The 22771-nt window shown below is 41.5% G+C and overlaps 2 protein-coding genes across 4 annotated transcripts in view; one reads left to right on the top strand and one right to left on the bottom strand.

Annotated features, from left to right (window-relative positions):
• Positions 1-3843: 3843 nt before the first annotated feature.
• SGTA (small glutamine rich tetratricopeptide repeat co-chaperone alpha) lies at positions 3844-17017 on the bottom strand. The gene is made up of 11 exons (XM_072112223.1): positions 16859-17017; positions 14589-14719; positions 13269-13372; positions 12777-12855; positions 11483-11582; positions 9997-10101; positions 8005-8143; positions 7856-7918; positions 7064-7101; positions 6697-6795; positions 3844-4676 (listed from the first exon to the last, which is right to left on the bottom strand). Exons 2-11 carry the CDS (start codon positions 14686-14688, stop codon positions 4562-4564), a joined length of 942 nt encoding a protein of 313 aa, XP_071968324.1. The 5' UTR covers positions 14689-14719; positions 16859-17017; the 3' UTR covers positions 3844-4561.
• Positions 16972-22771, top strand: part of THOP1 (thimet oligopeptidase 1) — a 22509-nt gene continuing 16709 nt past the window's right edge. Inside the window, exons 1-4 of one of the 3 annotated variants that reach the window (XM_072112149.1) lie at positions 16972-17127; positions 17442-17642; positions 20023-20171; positions 22559-22666. In XM_072112149.1, coding sequence (XP_071968250.1) covers positions 17115-17127; positions 17442-17642; positions 20023-20171; positions 22559-22666 — 471 coding nt within the window. In that variant the 5' untranslated portion in view covers positions 16972-17114. Of the gene's footprint in view, positions 17256-17441; positions 17643-20022; positions 20172-22558; positions 22667-22771 lie in introns of all 3 variants that reach the window. The other 2 variants (XM_072112158.1, XM_072112165.1) reach the window with 2 other exon arrangements.

Below are 22771 nucleotides of genomic sequence, written 5' to 3'. Positions count from 1 at the left end.
CCCCCCCTAGGGTACTTCAACCACATCATCTATTACACTTTACACATTGTAATACATCTGCTAAAACAAGACAGCCTTGGGTCTTACAAAGACTTGAGGCTGTCATGACGACAGCCGCTGGAGGCAATCAAAGGGTAAAAACCTGTGATTGGTGATGGGGTTTGTGGTGGATGTTAAACATTAATATCTCCAGTTTCCTGCTACCAAGTAATTCAAGATTATCCTCTTTCAGAAAATAAGATTGTGTTTCTAAGTGCCAGAGAACTGTTAAAAATTTCACCAGAGTTTCCCTGGCTTTTATATGAAAGAAGATGTTCTCCTCTTTCAGAGTCCCAGCAATTCTAGGTGCCAGGTATCCCAAGTTATGGTTTCTAGAATCCAGGATGCATCTAATATGTCTTTGGCCATAAGAGGTGCCCCCCTGTGAGAAGATACATGCTCAACAGGGAGAGGGTTAAGCGCTGGGGAAGATGCATAAATCTTGCACATCATAATGCTGGAGTAATTTGCACCTAAAATGCCGTACACCACATTTATTGAGGGTCTTAGATCATTTTATGCAGTTTTCCGACCTTTCTTATCTATATAAAAAAAAAAAAAAAAAGGTGTGACCTTGTAAGAAATAGTCTCAGTCTGCCAGCAAACTAAACCAACCAATAGGAGGTGTAGGGTACAACTTGCCTGTCTTGCACCAGATTGATTATGGTGTCTGATGCTGGTTGATTTTCTATTATGCATTGGCTTAATGACTAACACATTAATACATCTTCCCTCACTGTGTCGGATGATCATAATCTGGTGCACTACAAGACTGATGAGTCATACTTTGCACCTCCTAATAGTTGGTTGTTTGCTGCCACATAATATACCCCCACAATAAATCCTTTATCATTCCTTTATTTGAATTTTTCATTTTTTGGGGGGGGGGGGGGGGGGGCATGGCCTAACTGCAGATGAAGATGGTCGCACACTAGACCTTCTCCTGCCTGACCCCCTCTCAACGGCTAGTTATAGACCTATTTTTCTTCTAAACGTGGACCTGAAACTATACTCTAAGATACTAGCGGATTGGTTAGCCCCTTTTCTACCGAATAGAATCAACACAGACCAGGTAGGCTTTGTCAGAGCCAGGGAAGCTAGGGACAATTTGAACAAAACGTTCCTCCTAAAGGAAACCTACCACGTGAAATTGTACTTTGAAACCCTAGTGCACCCTGTCGAAGGCTTTATTTGCATCTATTGACAAGAGGCAAGCGGGGACTAACTTTTTCTGAGCCTGTGCCATTAAAGGAAAACTATCACGTGAAATTGTACAGGCGGTCCCCTACTTAAGGACACTTGACTTACAGACGACCCATAGTTAAAGACGGACCCCTCTGCCCACTATGACCTCTGGTGAAGCACTCTGCAGTCTGGGACTAAAGGAAAGCATCCAATGATCAGCTGTAAGGTGTCTGTAATGAAGCTTTATTGATAATCCTTGGTCCAATGACAGCAAAAAATTTTGAAACTTCAATTGTCTTTGGGGCAAAAAAAAAAAAAAATTTGTCTGTATCTACAATTCTAAAATATACAGTTTCGACTTAAGAACAAACCTTTGGATCCTAAGTCGAATTTGTATGTATCTTGTACGTAACCCTGGGACTGCCTGTACTTCTAAGATTCAAATACCGAGCACCAGCTCACCCTGGTTATTCACATAAACCGATGTATTGCGGTTTAAACACTTTTGTAATCTTTATATGTGAAGCAGCTTTGGCGCACGGTGGTATGCGCACGACCGTGCGTGCATGACGTCACCGGCACCTCGCCGAGGCTGCTTCACATATAAAGATTACAAAAGTGTTTAAACCGCAATACATCGGTTTATGTGAATAACGAAAATATGCTCTGGCACCAGCTCACCTATTTGAATCTTAGAAGTAGAATTTCACGTGGTAGGTTTTTAGGCTCAGAAAAAGTCCATCCCTGCTTGCCTCTTGTCAATAGATGCAAATAAAGCCTTCAACATGGTGCATTGGGGCTTTTTGACCAAGGCCCTTTCTCACTTAGGACTGGGACCTAGATTTTTGGGGAGAGTTCAAGCCCTTTAAAATCTCCCCATGGCCAGAGTGAGAGCTAATGGGTTTTATTTGACCCCGTTACGCATCGGGAATGGTACCCGTCAGGGGTGCCCCCTTTCCCCCCCTTCTATACCTGATTGCAACAGAACAACCAGCCAAACATACATGGTGTCCATGTAGGCCAACGTCAATATAAAAGCGGCGTTGTTTGAGGATGACCTCCTGCTCTACATATCGTAACCAAGGATCTTGCTCCCGTCCCTCCTCAAAGAATTCGATACCTATAGCCAGCTGAGCAACTTTAAAATTAACTTCAGTAAATATGAAGCATTGAAGGTCTCTCTTCCAGTAGATGACATCCAGCTGGTTAAGGATCAATTCCCATTTTGCTGACTCCCCATCTCAATTAAATATTTGTGACTTCAAGTCCCTACGGATCTTTTAAAAAAATTTTCTCCCTTAACCATCTACCGTTATTCGAGCATACCATGCAGGAATTAACCACGTACAACAGGAAACAATGAATTTGGTTCGCAAGCGCTCAATAGCCTGCGCTGCACAAGAGAGAAACTATAAAATCCTTTCCAGATGGTATAGGGTCCCATCCCTGTTGCACTCGATCTACCCCTCGGCCCATGACACATGTTGGAGATGCAGACTGGATAGAGGTGATATGTGGTGGACATGCCCTAAAATAACTTTCTTGGAACCTGGTGCTTGAAGTGACGTCTGAGGTGACAGGCCTATTGACCCCCAAAACCACTGAGGTTGCCCTGCTCTCCATCCTCCCGGGCGCTATACAGAAACAAAAAGGTAGCCTCCTGCGATTTTTCCCTCATTGCGGCTCGCACAGTCATCCCCCGGAGATGGCATGCTGTTACATCTCCCTCCATTTCCGCTCGGGTCCAAGAACTACTGTCCATCTTCTGGATGGAGGAAATAATGGCAGACACTCTCGGCACTACCGAGAAACACATAAAGCTGTAGTTGGATGCAATTCCGGGAATCACAGAGATTCAAAGATCTCCTAGGCTCAGACACCCTGGCTGCAATTGACCCCTAGCACAAGTCTCACTCTTCAAACGCAGTATATCACATCCCCCTACCCACTGCCTCCCTTCAGTGTTACCCTTTTGTTTCTAGTCCTGAATCCACTCCCCTGTCTAAAATGTTTGCTTGTGTTCTGGCGTTTCTCTACCCCCTCCATAATGTTGCTGGTACCACAGCCTAGGTGATGTGCCTTCATGTTGATAATACTGCTACAGGACCCAGGGAAACGGTTAGTGTGTTAGTTTTAGTTCATCTCGTTTTCACTCCGTGGAGATAGACTTCCCCCCCTCCCCCCCTTGCACGCCCCCTCTCTCATCAGAGGTATACCTCTAGTTATTCTTCGAACAACAAATGTGCCTTTTTCCCCCCTCAACAGGCTGGACATTAGGAGGCTTTTGTTCAGGATATATCTTATGCTGCCTAAAAGTTTAAGAGGATCACATCATTTTTGATGTGCATGGCAACGATTCTCCACAAATCACCCCTTGTTTGCTATACCAGAACCAAGTATCTTTGTATTTTACTTATTGTATTCTTTTTCTAATGTGTTTTATTTAGGTTATGTGTTATATATGTTACATGCCTTCTAAAACTCAATAAAAATGATTGAAAATAAAAACATATTTCGTCACAAATGCTAAATTGTGCAAACTAGTGGATCTCAACCTGTTTTTCTAATACTCTCCCAATTGCAGTAATGGAATATGACCATTCACACAAGAAGCAAGGATTTCTTCTGCACTCATTCTTTATTAAAATTCATTAGGCATCGAGAACATTTGGCTGTCAAATTTTTTTATCTTACAATGTTCCAATTAGAAGAAACTCAGGAATTTACAGAAACTTTGTTTCTAGGTTATTGACAGAGCTCAGCAGTGGAGAGTGTTTGATGACTGTAAAACACTGATCTCAGTGGATGTAGATTGTGCAATTCAATCCAAGACGCAGACAGGAACGCCGTTTCTGTCAGATACCACAAACTCTTTATGAAGTCCAAAACCAAACGTTTCACGTTAGACTACCAATATCTGTGCAGTTGGTGTAGTATGTGGGTCACTGGAGACAGTCCGTAAAATACAAAAGGGCTAATGGAGCCAACCTGCACCACATTCCCCCTTATAAATTATAAGCAGACAAGGGTGGGTCAGGAAAAAAGGAAACACACCATTTACCCTTCTACAGGAACAAAAAGACTGAATGTTCATACTGGGTCTGGCCTTTGTGCCATCAGGTGGTAAAAGTTATACTTGTACTATCCTCCGGGAAATGTAGTGATGTACAAAGTATGAAATAAGATTATAAAAAATTATTATAATCTCCATCAAAGTATAGCAATAGCCACTGTTCGCACAAATGTAAAAAAGGAAGACAGGCCTTGGTGTGGTCGCTTGGTTCTTCCTGTTCAGATTTTCTTATCCATAGAATCCCCCTTCACATGTTTCCATAGATCATTGGTGTTGATCATCATTGCTTGCACTTGGAGTTCTGCTTCTGATCTGACTGCGCAGCTGTTCTATGAGTTCTGGATTCTGTTGCTGCATTTGTTGGGCAAACTGTTGCCCTCTAGAAGGAGAAGAGAAAAATAAAACAAAAGTGTACTTAAAAAAACAAAAACTACTGTTCCTATATTCTCCTACCCATGTGGGTTAAATTCATTTCTCTTTTTGACCAGTCCAACCACACATATATATTAATCCTGTTTTTATAAACCCATATTTCCCATCCTGTCCTTACACTCGATTAAGCTTACATCAAGTTATCAAATTTGCATTTACATTGCGATTGTGGCAACATCGCATTTGCTTTCACAACTCGTTTGCAATGTAAAAGCAATTTTGTAACATTGAGATTATGTAAACAGTGTAATATTAGTGAAATGTGTGTGAACACCGCCTCTATATGAACATAGAAAAATATCACACCTCACTACCGTTTATAGTAGCTTCTTTGTCATTGGCCGCCACTGCCCGAAGATTAGCATAACACACACCTCCAGCCACTACACTCTCACAGAGCACAGGTTACAATGGTCAGATACCAGTACTGATATCTCTGCAACTGTGCGGGCTAGAAAGAAAATTCTAAGTGCCCCTGAATCTGTGTAGCAGCCCCTACAGGATGGTATGATAATCTTCACAAGTGTTAGGTGATGAAAGGTCAACTTTAACTTTTTCAAAATCTTTTTCCATTAAACCTTCTCAGTATGCACTCTTAACCTGCAAATAACCAAACCATCTAAGGTCCCAAAACCATAGATGATAACTAAATGCCTTCGGAATGGCATTCAACCAGCCAGCCTCCAAAACCCCACAACGGTGTCATGTATAGTCATGGCCATTCGTTTTGAGAATGATACAAAGTGTTAATTTTTACAAAGTCTACTGCATCAGGTTTTATAATGGACAATTTGCATATACTCCAGAATGTTATAAAGAATGATCAGCTTAACAGCAATTTATTGCAAAGTCAATATTTGCCTAGAAAATGAACTCTTTCCCCAAAAACACATCTCAAAGTCATTGAAGGCCTGCCTTACTGGAGCAATCGCTGAAACAATGTTAGCTGCTCCTTTTAACACAGGTGTGGGTGTTGATGAGGACAGGCAGGAAGAGACGTAGGCGGTCAAAAAAAGTTTGTATAAATGGCAGGGTCAGTGAAAGTCTACAGATACATATAAAATATTTTTCTTTAATTTATTCTATTTTGTTATAGCTAAAAGCAATTATTTACTATTCCAGGTGACGCCAGGAGCTACAGCTAGTATTACATAAAGCTGCTGGCAGCACATGACTGAGGAGAATCAGCTGAGAGCAGGGAGAGGGTGTGTGTCACAAGGCTATATTCACACTGCCGTTGCCCGCCCGTACCGTACTGTAGCGGGCAACGGCAGTGTACGGGGAGAGGAGGAGGTGGTGAGCGCAGCTCACCCCCGCCCCTCTCCATAGCAACCTATGGTGCACGGCGCCGTATTACGGGAAAAGATAGGACAGGTCCTATCTTTTTCCCGGGTACGGAACGGTACGGTGCCGCACGTGTGCAGCACCGTACCGCTCCCGTAGGGTGCCGTGCGCCCATAGAAGTGTATGGGGGACGTATATCGGCCGTATATACGTCCCCCATACGTTAGTGTGAATGTAGCCTCACTCTGTATTCAGCCCACTGAGGTCAGGAAGTGCCCAGCAACAGCCATCTGAGGAGTCACTGATATCAGGGGGAAGTCTGCAGGAAACAAGAGGAAGGAGCAAGATTCGGGCAGCTAAACAAAAGGGCTTGTAATTACCTGCACCACAACATATCAAAAGTTTTTTGAAATGATGGTTACTTTAAAAAAAAAACAAAAAAAAAACAAAAAAAAAAAAAACCACCAGATGTAGCCGTTTTAAACTGCTAGCTTTATCAGAACTCTCCGATAAAGCTAGCAAACACTGCAGCACCGTATCCTAGTAACGCCAGACCAAGCTCACAGCGACATATTCATGAGGGGGTGGTTGAGGCGCCACCCCCCAACCCGACATAGGACAGGCATCAGCTCCACGCCCTAACTATTACGATGCGGAGCGGCAAGAGGTAAAATTGCACTTACGCTTGTATAAGACTTGCTAGGTCAGTGGGAGGTGTGTTCCCCGAAGCTGCTGCTGCTCCAGCCATAGGGTTCCCAGAACCAGATATCATACCGGACATTCTGAGGAGAAAAGAAAAAATGACCAATATGTTTGACAGACAGAAAAAATTTTTAACGCTGCAAAATGGTATGGTATAGAAGATAATCGAAGAAAAGCTTAGAAAGTCAAAAAGCTTTGGGGGCCTTAGAGCAATACTACTGCTGTTAGTAGCAGAGAATTCAGCACCAAAGCTGATGCGAGTAAAATATTCATGTATCCAGGCAAATAATCATTAAAGGGGTATTCTCATCTGGACATTCACATTGAACTTAATTAAAAAACACTTACAACTGTTGTACTTGAGGGTTATTCATGAGGTTTGATGCCTGAAAACAAATCAAATATATGGCATAATGTAAACATCATAAGGCGTTTTTAATTTAGATAAAACCCAAGGCATTATTTTTATGGGACTTTATTCAGTATGAATAACAACCCTGAGCACTTGTGGGGGAGGAAGAAAAAATGAACTGGAACATACATATAGTAAAAGGACTCCTTGAGAAAGGTTTGGCACGCTGAAACACGTTTTGGGGAAGACGCCTGGGGACAAATGATTTGTTGGTATGTGCATTATAACCCTTGATTCTTACCATATGCAATGTTTACAACCTTTGAACTCACAGTTCAGAGCTTTAGATACATTTGTTTACATGCACTCTGCACTTTATGAGCCCTTTTGTGATTCATTGATACTTCATTCATTCATTGATGTATTCATTTGATATCTCTGACTTTTGTGATACGATGCAGCTATATTGAGGAGATATCAATTATTTGGCCCATTTAGTTACCAAGTGCATGTCATGTCTCTGCGAGTGGCTATTACTGTGGTCAGTCATTTAGTTCTATGCATTGTAATTTTTAATAACATTTTGTAAATACTATATATTTTATGTGAAAAGGAGATTGTCGTTTCCCTCATTTTTGTTCATTTTTGGTTGCTCAGTTTGTGAGTGATTGATAGGGCATTTGTGATTTTTTCCTTCACAAAATATCAAATATTATATGTCTTGTCTCAGATTTGGTCAGATTTAGTAAAAGGGGTTAAAGCAAGTGAAATATCTTTGTTTTACTTACCATGCTCATGAAACCCGGGTTGTTTAACAGCCCTGCTAAATCAAAACCCCCAGGAGCACCCATCTACAAGAGAAAGAGCAGGAAAAAAAATAAAATAAATTAAAAAAAAAAAACATCAGCACAAATCAATACAAAAAAACAAGACTTACTGGACTGGGTATTTCTTTCATTTTCTGTTCAGCAATTTTGAGGTTTGACTTGTAGGTTTCATTGTCTGGATCTAACTCCAATGCTCTCTTGTAGAAGCCCACAGCTTCAGCATGCTTATTTAAACTTGATAGAGCCAGCCTAGAGATTCACAAAACATATACAGTATAGTAAGGCTGCTTTCATAGAGTGGGGCTTATTTACTAAGGGTCCCATGGATCGGCTTTTAGAAATTTTCGCCGGCTTTAAAAAATTTGCAGCACTGGGACAGGTAGTTAGAAGGGGATTGTGTCACGTGGTCGGATTTTGGCGCAATCGCGCAACAGAAATCAGGGGGTGTTGGGCAGGCCGACAGATTCGGACTGAGCGTGGGATACAACTTTAAAATTGTGTTGCAAGACATGCACTTACATACACCGGGAAGAAGGCGAACTCTGGCGCACCTGAGCGGGGAAGCGACAGCTGCAGGAAATCAGGCGCATCATCTGATCTTTGTGAATCGCGGCAGAGTACGTCATCGTCGGACAACGCACAGTGGGGATCGCGACAGGGTGGTAAATGTACCCCATGTGAGAAAGTAAGAGGTATTGTGTGGGAAAACCGCTATCTGTCCTACAGGCAGATGAAATACATGTGGTAAAAGCCCTGGGTTTGTCTGCAGTAACCCAAGGGTTAATGCAGACATGATAAGCAGGAATAGTCTGTTTTGGCCTAGCTAACACAGACACATTTGTAATGTCCATACTGGGCCTGCTTATTATGGAGTAGGGGTAGGCTGGGAGTGGGACTCCTACTCCACCCGGGCTTCGGTCCTGGGTTTGTGAATTGCCCACAGGTGCGGGTCACAGGCCTCGTTAGGGCCTGATTTAGTCTGCAGGCCAGAAGCAGTAGGGGAGGCCCTACCTGGAGAGCTGAAAGCGAGATTGCATTCTCACAGCAAAGGTAACTGAGGGTCTCCTGTCTTGCTGCTGGCCAAGAGCGTGTGCCAGGCAGCCTGGTACCCGGATAGCTAGGGTCCGTCAAATGTATTAGACAGCGCCTAGCCGGGCAGGAATTACTTTTGTAGCGTTTTTGCATGTGCCTAAGCCAAGGCTGAATTTGTGTTCTGTTTTGCAAGTGTGAATAAACACTTAAGTTGGACTTTTAAACCTGCGTGTGTCACTGCTTCCTGCACTGCTACCAGTCAACTACCAGAGCAAATCCCCACACCCAGTATATTTAAAAAAAAAAAAAAAAAAAAAAATCTATCATCAAAATGTAGCACTATAAACCAGGGACACATGACTGTGCTGATCGTTTTATATTTGTTATACATAAACTTAAAATTTAGCTAAATGAGCCTGATGGGCACAGGGGTGGGTTGGGATTCCAGAGCCCCTCAAGATCTGTGGCTTCCCTGGCGGTTACAATGAGCAGGTCTCCCCTCCCCTGCAATTCTCCTGCTGCTCCTAGATTACACAAGCAGAGGGAGGAGCAAGAGAGCAGGGAAAGGAGGGGGGGGCATGTTCTGCTCATTGTAACAACTAGTGAAAAGACATCATTGAGGGGCAATCGAAGGCCATGAATAACAAATATAAGAAGATTACCACAGTCACAGTGGGGGAGATTTATCAAGCTGCCCAAGAGTAAGAATGTGCTTAGTTGCCCATGGCAACCAATTACAGTTCCCATTTAAAATATGCATGGCCACTGGTACTTGTACTCTTAGGCAGCTTGATAAATCTCACCCTATTGCCTGTATCTACGAGTGACGGTACCTGGTTTATCATCCATCATTTCGATGGTAGATTTCCTATGAGGCGGTTTTATCATTATTTTAACGGAATAGTTTTAAATAAAAATCTGCAAAATAGGGCTTTTGGGTAAACATAAATAAAATATCTCAAAATGATTTGAACTTATGGCCTTTAGTGTGAAATACTGCAGGGAATAAAAAAAAAAAAAAAAGAAAAGTCTGTCTCCTTTACGTAAATTAGTAATGTTACATAACTCACCCCATTCTACCATAGGCTTTGCTGTAACTGGGATCAATTGTAATGGCTTCTTCACAGTCCCGAACAGCTCCAGCATAATTCCCTATCTTACTATAAGCAGCTGCCCTAAAGAAAATAAAAGTAAAACAACATATTTTTCCTGCAAACAAAATAACTAGGAGTGCCCACACTGAGAATACCACCAATATTCATACAACCATTTTTAATTATTAGAATTGATTTAGTAGTCAATGGGAATGGATGAACACATACAATACAGTTATTGTTCTTGAAAAACTGTCCCACAAACATTTTTCTTCTCTAACCTCTTAGAAAGTACATAGTGTAAATAGTTGTGAAGTTATTGTTTTCAGTAGTGGCTTCCATTCGTGGCCTTTGTAGGTGTAAGGAGAGGCATGAAAACGCTTCAATGGCGAGGCATTTTTAACAAATTTTAGTACATAGTGGTACAAGACATCGGCCAAGTTAAAAATTAACCCCCAAAAAATAAATATATTTTCATTAACTGTCATTAGAGAACATAGCCCATATACCTACATTGTTCTTCTACATGCCTGCAAACAAACATTCATGCCCTGTCCAACCTGAACAGATTGCCAGATTGGCTGCTAAACAGCCAATCGAGCTAATTTACACCCCTAGTTACTAGCCAGGGCTATGACTGGCCAAGGAAACACCCCTGGCCAAAAGCCATGGCTAATTGCTATGGGCGTTAATATGCCGGATTGGCTGTTCTGCAGACTAGCCAGCAATATCTGCGGGTGGCGCAAGGCGCCCCCAAAAAGGGCAGTTGAGGTCTGTTGATCTCTACTGGCGATCACTTGACCACTGCGACTAGAGAGAGGTAACAGCATTGGTGGCTCCTGCATTCACTGAAAATCACTACTTCAGCGCTATTCAGTAAAGAAAAGAGAAGGCAGAAGTGGTAATGACTCACTCCTCCTTCTCCCCGTAGGGTCAGTGACACTGTCCTCCTCTCATGATCAGAACAGGAGTATGAGAAATTGCCTTTAGTCAATGCAGACTCCGGACCTGCAGCAGCTGAAGTCTTTCGTCAATGGGTGGTTTTAGAGGAGTTACAGGACATGCATGCTCGTTTTGGCAAATGAATATGATGTAATATTCCATCATGTTAGACCTTAACCCCTTACGTGTCAAAGAGGTTAAGGTTTTCTTTTTTAGTGGAAAAGTATCATTTTAGTATCAGGATTCATTACACTACACTAATTATGAATATCAAATTCCAAACCCTGGTATGGAAAAAACTGTAGTAGAGTTCATTGGATAGGTAGTGAGTGACTCCAGATATCTCCTGCAGTCCCCGATAGCCCTGGAAGCGCAACGCTCAGCACTATTTTAAAGCAACATTTCCTCAGCTGCCTGGGGATTCTGCAGTGAAGGTATAATTAAAAGCTCCGCTAGTGTGTTTTTCTTTTGAGACAAGTTTATGTACAAGTAGCTTTTTCTAAACTAAAACCTCACATACCTGTTGCAGTAATACACTGCGTTTCTAGGGTTCAGATTGATGGCTTGAGTGTAGAAAGTGATGGCACTCTCAAAGTTTTCTACCTTCATCTGATCATTTCCTACATAAATAAAATAGAAAAAAAAAAATTGATAATGATATTAATTCACATGACTGGTACACATAACATAATAGAGAAGGTTGGAAAACGACGTGTGTCCATCAAAGCCAACCTGTAATCCTACAGTGTTAGGCTGCTTTCAAACCAATGTTTGCTCGCCCTTCCCCTCTCCATAGTGATGCATGGCCCCCGGATGTAAACACAGGAAATGATAGAAAATGCTCTCTTTTTTCCTGTGTGCGGTATGGTACGGTGCCACTTATGTCCTGCCACAAACACATGACCGGATATACCTCCCCACACAACCAGCATTAAAGGAGCCTTATCCAGAGGAAGGCAAAAATAAAAATCTAGGCAGATACCAATAGGTCCATAGCAAGGAAAGATTGCTTCCTGACTTCCAATAAAACACTCAGAACAGCTCCCTGCGTAAACATCAACTATTAAGTTTTTCTTTTTTTATAACCTTCAATTTTTGTTCTTTGGAAAAGTATCCAGGACCCTGTGAGCGTGCGCAAAGTATCAACCCTAACAATATCATGAGGCAGAGAATTCCACCGCCTCACTGTCTATGGTGATGGTAACACCGCCTCTCATCAAGGCGTAGAGGAAACTACTACCCAAAAACTACACACATTCTTGCATGTGCAGTCTAACCAGAGGTTTGTATAAGGGAAACTATGTCCTTCTCATTAGAATATGCTCCTCTCCTTCCCCAATTTTATTTGCTTTATTAGCAGCTGTCTGGCTCTGGTCACTAAAACCAAGTTTAATAATATACCCTTTTTTTCCTGCATAACCTTCTATTTATCTGTATTAAACTTCAGACATTTATACACCAAGACCTACAACTTACACAAACCCACAGTAGGTAAAGATTTACATTAAAAGTATAAACTATTTTTAATGAAATGCTAAATTTAACAAAGTCATAGACTAAAACGCCTGAATAAAAAAAAATAAATAAACACACAACTAATTTTAGGAATCTTAGAAACAAGCGATTTAAAAACCGCCTGAACCAAGTGTTGAACACACAGAACAGGTGCAAGTCTTTCTATTATACCTTACTTCTGTGGAATTGCCCCACTTGGTTTTAGCTCACAATAAATAAAGACCTGACAGAGATTCGAACTGACCCTTAGTGGCAAAAATAAAAAATGAGTTCCCTTTATTAACAATTCTGTTTTTCACCTTCTGTCTTCAGTTGTTCCGCTTCTGCTATATCATCATCTGTTGGAGAATTACAATCTGATGTAGTTTGTGAGGGTTCCTTAATATATAAAAAAAAAAAAAAAAAAAAAAAAAAAAAAAAAAGAAGAAGAAGATGATTGTTAATCATTGTCTATATACAGTATGGCTCCAAGTATTCATACTTGGAAATGTTAACTACAAACTAAAAAATGGTAATCAATTGTGTAACAAGAACACATGCGACTCAACCATGTGTTTAATTTCCAAATGTATTGGAAATTCCAAGAATTCCCAAGTCATCCAGTAAGAACCCAGTCAAAAAGTGTCTGAAGCACTCTTGCCTGATAATATGTCTTACAGGCCCCAGAACTTCAAAGAATTTTTTCATATGCTTAATTAGAATATTTCAAGGCGCTTTGGCTCCTTCATCTGTTCCCTCCTGGACACGGCCACTTACTGTGTCAGTCCATCCATTCCTCCCCCCTCCTTTACCTGCAAAGTAGCTGCAGCAAATAACTCTGGCAATGTCTGCGATACAGCCAAGCGTTGATCTTCCATGGAAACTTCAAATGCCGTTTCAAGACACTGGATTGCAACTATGAAATAGACTTGTGTAAATTTTAATACTTCATACACGAAAAACATAAAAAGCAACAGATTCCACTTTCAAAAGGCTCTACAGTAAAAAAGTTAAAGGGGTTGTCTAAGACATAGACATTACTGCTTGAACAAAGCAAAGAGTTAGTGAACAAACCTTTACCCATCGGTTTCCCCATTAAGGGCCTAACTTGCCGAGACCGCCATAAATCAGGAAACCACGGTGTCCGATGGGGTTCCATGTACCTCCGTCTGACCCCTCGTCGCTCTGTCAGATTAAAGGAGCAGACGGCTGCGCATGACCGTTCTTCTCCATTTATCTCCCAGGCCGGTGCCACGCGCACCGCTTTGTCTGCTTTTGAAACCGCAGACAAAGCTGCTCCCACCGGAAACGCCTGTGATTGGGAATGAGCCGCCGGTGTTTTGCATTAAATTAACGCAAAACACCGGCGGCTCGTTCCCGATCCCAGGCGTTTCCATAGAAACTCCGATGCGATCGACCCGAGGCCCGCCCCGGTGGGCGCGGCTTTGTCTGCGTTTGCGGTTTCAAACGCAGACAAAGCGGTGCGTGTGGCACCGGCCTATGGGGGATAGAGAGGAGGATGGGGGATGGTGCAGCAATTGATTACATCTGCTCGTCAGGCACAACACAGTGATTACGTCATTCTCTCACATAATTAATGCGAGAGTAGAAGTGCAGATCGACAGAGTCTTATTATCCTGAATGTTATAATTGTTTTTTCAGCAAAACCACTCAGCCCAGGGATTAAACAAGATATGTGCCACCATCAGTGTAGCTACAGCAGTCTCAAGTTATGTTTGTTTCATAATGCATGAAACCAAATGGCAGATTTCCTTTAAGGGATTTATCTTTTGTACACTTGTTTATAAAACATAACGATTGCTCCGGGTGGATATTTGAGCCACTGGCACAGTTTAAAAAAAAAAATAAAAAAAAAAGTAATACAATATTAAAGTCTATACTAAATATCCTGCAGTTATATTGAAACCCATAACATCCTGCTGAACTATGTGACTGGCTGTAAAACAAGAAAGGTAAATTTGCTTTTCTATAAACACATGATCAGAATGGAGGAACACCTGCATACGGATAAAGGACAAATACATCAGGTCTTGTAGTATATACAGTCACTACATTTTCCGTGCATTAGCTACTACAGCAATGATAGACAAAATGGAGGAAAAATATCATACCTTCCAAACTCTCCTGGGCATCAGAGGACAGGCCTCCATTATGAAGCTGGTCCTGTAGATAGTGAATGATGGAAAATGCCAAACGCTTCTTATCTGCCATGGTAGATGTCAATTTCTCACAAGAGCAGCAGCTGCAAAGACATAATGACAGGAGTTTTTCAGTTTTATAAAAAGATGCAAGTCCGCACATTTGTATCATAGCATATTAGGCAGGAAAAAGTCCATCAAGTCCAACCTTTAAAGGGAACCTGTCAGCAGAAATTGGACAAATAAATCACTGCCAGTGTGTTGTCAAGCAACTGGACACATTCTAGATCATGTTTCTTTTATAACCAAGCTTGGTGGCTTCATCCATAAAATCAACTTTGAAGTTAAAAGTATAAAGTCAGGAAGGTGGAGAGTTTAACACTGAAGTCAAGCTCTCCCTGCCTCTGAACGCTTCCACCCATTTGATTGACATCATGGGCCAAACTTCAGGAAATCTGATCAATGATGTCGCTGGATGCAGGACCATAATTACAGTGAAGGGGAAGTTCTAAGGAAGAGAAAGCTTGACGTCAGTGTCAAACTCTCCGCCTCCTTGACTTCATAAAACCATTTTACATCGAACTTCAAAGTTTTCTGGATGATGGCACCACATCAGGCCATGAAAGAAACATCATCTAGAAGCTGCTGACAACATACAGTTAGTGGTTTATTGGACCAATTTCTGATTACAGGTTCCCTTTGAGAATTAAACATATGTTTTTCTCCAAAGGCCCAGAACACATCTGTGTTTACATTTCCCTATATTGTTGAGGTATATGTCAGGGGCTACACATATATGTATGCAGTAATCTGATTATGGAAGCAATGCTCTGCAAGCTAAACAGCGTGGACTGCAGACTGATATACTATAATGAATATCTGTACTGCCGTTTGATGCATAAGCACTGCCTAGGCAATTCTTTCTTCTCCGCCTAATGTGGTGTACAGGGCAATATATAGAGAATAAGCTTTATAAACACATAAGAAACCCTTGCCATAATGTACCCAGCACTTTCTACAACGGTGATGCTTTTTAGACTGTTATTGTTAATTATTTGCAGTTTTGGAATCGGAGGTAACAAGAACTTAAAGGGGTATTCCCATCTGGGCATTCACATTTAATTTTATTCATTTGCCATATGTGACAGTTTGTTCAATTGGATGTTATTAAAAAAAAAGGTTCCCGTGTGAAGATAATTTCTCATAAATGTAGCCATGTTGTCCCTTAGAAACGAGATAGCTTCCTTGGATACGACCACCTCACATTTTGGCAGCAGTGGCCAGACATGTGCTAGAGTCCTGCCTGACCTACTGGATTCAGCGTTCATTACCACAGGACAGGTGTGGGACATGTAGCAACTCCCGGACACTACATATACATAAACCTTTTGTTTCTTTGTGCAATCACTCCAGCAGATCCAAGGACATATGAATACATTTATGAGAAATTATCTTCACACAGGTAAAAACTTTTTATTAACATCTAATTGAAGAAATGTGTGTATATATATATATATATATATATATCTATCAGATTAATGAAACTGAATGTGAATTCCCAGATAAGAATACCCCTTTAAGACCCTGTACAGCAGACAGTTCACCAGCACCCCCTCCATAATCCATGTAGATTATTAAGATTCCTGCTTTTGCAGTCACCCAGCTCTTTTATCTTCCATGAATGGTCATGTAGGACTTGCTGTGCCAGGACATAAGGTCAGCAATCACCAAACTACTGAACACAATTACTAACAAGTGCACTAAAGGTACCATTTTAGGACAATTTTAAATTTTAGGGGGTATTTGTGCACATTTGTATACAGGCCAAATGCCACCACTACAACAAGTCTAGGTTGTATGTGTGGGAATGGAAGTAAAGGGTACAGTAAAAAACAAGATGGGCTGATTTCTTATTTTTTAAATCAATTTCCAGTCCTCCAGTAAACTTTAGTAGACAGTGTAAGATTTTAACGTTATAGCTTTCTGTTGTCGGTGTTACAATGCGGACGCCCCCAGGAATATGTATTAGATGACACGTCAGCCCTCTGTGTATACCTCCATCTATCTCTATGTAATGCGCAGAACAGCTAGAGGACAATATGTCACGTCCTGCTGCCAGAAGCTCCAGCTCTACACTGCTATATGTGCCCCAACCCGCACAGCAATGGACTCCCTCAGGTCACCCCATTCGGAGCAGAACGGCCCTCTCACCCCTCCGGACAAGTGATCAGGTTGCGTCTTACCAGCAATACACACATGCGATCACGGTCCCGGGAAGCGGATGCGGAAGTTGCTGAAGCACTGTAGTCAGCGCAGGAAGTGACGCGCTTCTGCGACTTCTACATCTCCACCGTGAGGCGCCGGTGCGGCTGTTGTGTGTACATGCACCGCCCCGCCTATTGTAGGCGTAACTACACACAAACTAACAGCAGCGCCCTGCGCGCTCCGCACGCGTGACGTCATTGCTCCTCCCACACAGCGCAGAGCTTTCTGGATCACATGGCGCCCACAGGTACGGACTGTAGAAGAGGGTGAGGTGCTTCTCACCGGGGCCGGGTCAGGGAGGCGCCATAGGTGTGGTTATAAAGTTTTGTATCACGTTCTCCTGTCATTCTGGTGTATAGAACTGCAGCAGCACAGGTAGATCCATCCCTAACAATACAGTGTATTGTCCCCGGGCACTGGTTTAGAGCTAAAGCTGTGTGTGGCCCATGTTTTCTTGGAAGCCTATTGGCTGTGTGCTTGGAGGAAAGGGAGCTGCATATGGTGGGAAAATAATCTTAAAATTGCTGTTGTGTGTATAATGTAACATGCAACCCTGTCTAGGTCATATGATGGAAGTGCCTCCTAAGAATGAAGAGAACCGCCTGCGCTGGGACTTTACTCCAGAACAGATCCGCTCCATGGCCACCGAGCTTATTGAGAAGACAAAGAGCATGTACGACACGGTGGGCAGCCTGCCCCTGGACAGCGTCACCTTTGAAAACACGCTGAAGGCGCTGGCTGATGTGGAAGTAGAGTACGCAGGTAATGCCGGGCAAGCTGGAACCCCTTGTGCTAGATGCATGAGGATTTCTGTAGGATGAAGGAGTTAGCACACGTTCTCAGATCTTACAAGTTTCCCAGTGACGTGATACTGATATGCTATATAGGGCAGAAACCTCGGGCTAGACACAACTGGCTTATGAATTTGCAGGCTTTTTCACAATAATAGAGGCTCTCCTGTCTGCATATTGGAAATGGTGTTGCTGTTGGGCTAATTGGAGTGAATAAAGTTAGAATGCAGACAGATGTGATGCTATTTTTACAGGAGGCTGAGCATACGATAAGGCTGGCTGCACACAAATGTGTTTGGCCCATGGAAACGGACCCGTGTGCTTGTCCAATGCCACTGACCAAATGAATTGGGTTGTCCAGGAGTCCTTGCATCATGTCTCCCGGGTGAACAGCACTGTAAAAGTTGACTGTTCAGTACTGCTCTAAATTTTCTGTAAGTGTTTAAATTGGGCCACTTAATAATCACATGCAGAAGACAGTTCTCTTTGACAGCACCTTCATATGTAAATAAATTCCCAAAGCATCAAGAAATTATCAAACCATAACTGCTTTCAGAATAGATCTGTGTTGCAGTCAGAAGTCGAATTAAAGTCTCTATAAGTGTCAAAAATGCATCTACAGGCAATTTTACCCCGTGATTAAAGTTTTATGCCTATTAACACATACAAGACTCTTCTGGTTCACAAGGAGGACTTTGGAGGCTTGTAATTCTGCCATTGCAGGATCAACATTTCCAATAACAAAACTCCATACTCTCTCTCTGTGAATGGTATACAGGAGTAAGGAGCATTGTTGTACAGGATCATAGATCCTGTTCACCTCCTGCCATAGCCACTTTCCATTGTGGCCCACATCTGGGAGTGAAGGTTGCAAGAATCTTGGTTTGATAGTCATGGCAGTCTGCCTGCCATAGGATAAAAGAGGAGGCTGATGTATGTGGAAGAGGAGGTGTGCATGGCATGGAGAACTGTGAATTCACTGAGCAACAGGCAGTCCCCGGGTTATGTACAAGATAGGTTCTGTAGGTTTGTTCTTAAGTTGAATTTGTATGTAAGTCGGAACTGTATACTTAATAATTGTAACCCCAGCAATTTTTTGGGGGTCTCTGTGACAATTGGATTTAAAAAAATGTTGGGTTGTCATAAGAACCAGGATTAACAAATATTAATTGCAGACATCTTTAATAACTGTTATAGCTGTTTATTGTAGCCTAGGACCAAAATACAGTAAATTGCCACCATCCATAGTCCTGTTTGTAGCTAGGGGTTGTCTGTAAGTCGGGTGTTCTTAAGTAGGGGACTGCCTGTATACACTTATGTGAACGCTATCTGCTGACAATCAATATGGCTCATTCTTCCTCTGGGGCCCACTTTTTTTGAATTCTTGATGATTTACATAACCTGTAGCTTGGTGATCAATAAAAATGTACAGGAATACCCATTAGGCATTGTTACCAGGTTACTGCAGTGCCAATAGAAGGAGCTCTGGGTGGTCATGGGGGATTTAATGTAGATCTCTCTGGTGGATAGGTGATTAAATGCTGTTAATACCAACACCTTTTGCTGACAGTTGTACCTGTTATCGCATATCCATTGTTCTAATATGTTGATCCCCAGTAATTCTTGTCTATACATGAAGCATGTAAAATTGTCTACACACGCACACACAGGTCCACATTTTATTAAAGTGTTTGTGCCAGTTTTCTGTCTGACTTTGCACTGAAAAGAACATACATGTGCAAGCAGTTTGCATCTATGAAGTGTTTATTCCAGATTGTGCACAAGTATTTAATAATCTGCCGAGCTCTGCGCATTATTGAGGTAAACTGCACGTAGTACAGACTGCAATACTTTTGATAAATATCGGCAAATCTCCCTGCAGACAAAGGTTTTTGTTGTCCCTGTGACAATTGGATTTTCAAAATTTTGCGTTATCAGGGGAACAAGGATCAACAATAAACTTTATTTCAGACACCTTTTGATAATTCTTACAGTTGATCAAATTGGGCAGAGATGTCAGTCTGTAAGTCGAGATGCTGTGTCATTTAATGCATTAAATAGATAATATGGAAAAGGGATAAAATGGTATTGTACATGTTCCCGTGCTTTGGGTTTTTATATCTCGTGGTTTGTGTAAGCCTGAGCTCAGCATTTGTACAGATTGCTGACCGCTTGCTGAACACTAACACTGAGAAATTTCAGGCATTGTGTCACTGCTGAAAGGATTATGTGGCTTCCATAGATTATGGCTCCCATTCTCTATGGTTGTGATTTTTACAATAGCTGCTGTTATTTTACTCTCTGTCCTCACTTCACCTGCATTATGTGACATTTCATTTTCCAATTCACAGTTGAGAGAACCATGTTGGATTTCCTCCAGCATGTGTCTTCCAATAAAGATGTCCGTACAGCAAGTACAGAGGCTGATAAGATCTTGTCCGATTTTGATGTTGAGAAAATTATGAGGGAAGATGTGTATAGAAGACTGGAGCATTTACAGGTTAGATGTTGTTATCTGAACGAAAGTCAATAGTTTCCTGTATATTTTATAATACTTCTATAAAGATGGTGTTTAACTGGTATATATATAAAAAAAAAAATTCAGCTAATTTGTAAAACTTTAACACTATGTCTCATCCAGTATAGGGGATTTTCCAGCTAAAATATTGATAAGATATTCTCAGAATTATTCCTCAATATTAGTTAATTGTGGGGTCAAACGCCAAGAAGACCCACAGTACAGCTGATAAACGGAGAATAAAATAGGAAGCAGACTGCTCTGTTCTCTCTGTAGTGGTCAAACTTGGTTACTGCTCAACAGTTAAAGGGGTTTTCCCACAAAGGCAAGTTAGGCCCTATCCTGTGGATAGGGCCTAACTTGCTGATCAGTGTGGGTCTCGGACCCCTGCAGATTGCGAGATTGAGGGGGTCTGACCAACCCCTCGCCACTCCTCAGACTAATGGAGAAGATGGCTGTGCATGACCGCTCTGCTCCATTAGTCTGAGGAGTGGCGAGGGGTTGGTCAGATCTCAGCACTGAGACCCCACTAATCAGCAAGTTAGGCCCTATTCTGTGGATAAATTCTAACTTGCCTTTGTGGGAAAACCCCTTTAAAGAAAATCTGCATTTACTCCTTCCAAACTGTTTTTATGGATAAGGTATCAATATTTTTGGAATTTGATATAAATGGAAGAGGGCCTTATGTGGATGAAACCTTATTTTGTGAGAAACAAATGTCCAAAAAGCTTTGCACCGTTGCTGCTCATAGTAGACCCCTACCCGTGACTTGATGTTATTACTGAGGGAAGCCACTTGTAGCTAGTCATTTTAAGATTTACACTATTTAATGAGAAGGCCCCTTGTTCCCCAAACAAACATTTTATACCCTATCCCCACTTGCCAAAATTTACAATTTGTTTGTGGAAGGAGCAGAGTGAAAAACTGACTCAATAACCCCCCCCCCCCCCCTCCAAAAAAAATAGGGGTTAACCATCTGTTATTTATTTATTATTTGTATTGGTGAAAATTTCATCGTAAGAGGAGTGTTTTTTTTACTCCTCTGGAAATTACTTGCTGCAATCTGTCCACGCAACAATGGTTTCTATAGGCAGACTTTATTGCTGTTATGAGCATGTAACCGGACTTCACACTCTGTTGAATCATGGACCACAATAATACACTGTACATACATTGTTTGTGTCCCAAGAAAGTACACACAGCCTTAATTGTGTTGCAAGATGTTCGCATGTCTCAGCCCTAATAATAGGCTCGTGTTGAATATATAAGTGAATGCTAATACACTTATATATAGTCCTTAAACTGAAAAAGGCCTCTGTCCTTAAAGGGGTATTCCCACAAAGACAAGATTGTTAAATATAACCAGGATAACAAAAATACAGCATTTCATAGGTATAATTACAATCTGTCTCTATCAGTCTTGGTGTGCAATATTTTGGTTGCCCCTGGATCAGACCTTCAATCTTTTTCTGACTAGGGTTGGTCAGGACAGATTCTTCTCATGAATAGTTTCTGCTGTCTGCTCCCTGCAGCGGTCCCAACCCTTGCATTCCAAGATGCGATCAGACAGACACAGACATGAGCATTTCCTGCCAGCAGGCAGCATCGTGAGGAGACTAAATCTACAAGCTACTGACAGATACGATTTTATATAGGAGAAGGAGGCTTGTAGCAGAGTTCTCGGTGTTATAGCGGAGTTAGCAGAGTGTCATTGTGTGTTCTGTCCATTTCATGGATCTCTGATCTGTCTCGTCTCTATTTTTCTATGTGTCAGATACTAGTGAATGTTCAGAAGCTAAATAAAAGTGTAGATAAACCATGGATCCTGATGGCGTAACCAGATTTTCAGCACACAGAGATCATAATGTGACTGCTTAGAGAGCCCACTCTCTGGAATCTTACACTGACCATCACAGAATTATAGGAGATAAAACATTAATAATACTTATGTAAACTTGTAAAGTAAGTGGGTAAAAATGACCTTTATTGTGTAAACCACACTAGGGGATTAAAATTTGAGGATTTAATTTCAACGAAAATCCTTTAAGGTGTTAATACATGAGAACTGTCAACAGTTTTTATGAGCTGACTGTAATTATGGGACAGTTGATTTATAAATGCTGCTAAAACTAAAAAGAAAGGGAGGGGAAAAGGGAAATGGGAACGTTTTTCTTAATATACATTTTATATGCAAATATACTGAGTTATGCATTTTTGGTGAAAGTTTGCAGGGTTGACATTTACTGCCTGATCAATCCTCATGAATTGATAAAATAAAAGATGCCAAATTATTTACTTTTACAGTCCTAGTAATGAGGAGAAATTTGCTTTTTACCTAATGCTAAATTTATACATATGTATTTTTATAGTCAGTGTTACCTCCTGATTCTTTGAAACCAGAGGCGAAGAGGTTATTGGAAAGACGTCTTAAAATGGGGCATAGGAATGGATTAAACCTTTCCTCAGAGAAACAGCAGGTGAGATTTATTCACAATCAAGTCTCGCTACTACTTGCAGTGGTTCACAAACTACAGCTCCTACCCCCTTTTCTATTATACTCTATTTGCATAATAATTTCTTGT

Source organism: Engystomops pustulosus, chromosome 1, assembly GCF_040894005.1.
Source record: "Engystomops pustulosus chromosome 1, aEngPut4.maternal, whole genome shotgun sequence".
Lineage (NCBI taxonomy): Eukaryota > Metazoa > Chordata > Amphibia > Anura > Leptodactylidae > Engystomops > Engystomops pustulosus.
Note: the sequence above shows the minus strand (reverse complement) of the source record. Positions and strands in the feature narration are given on the sequence as shown.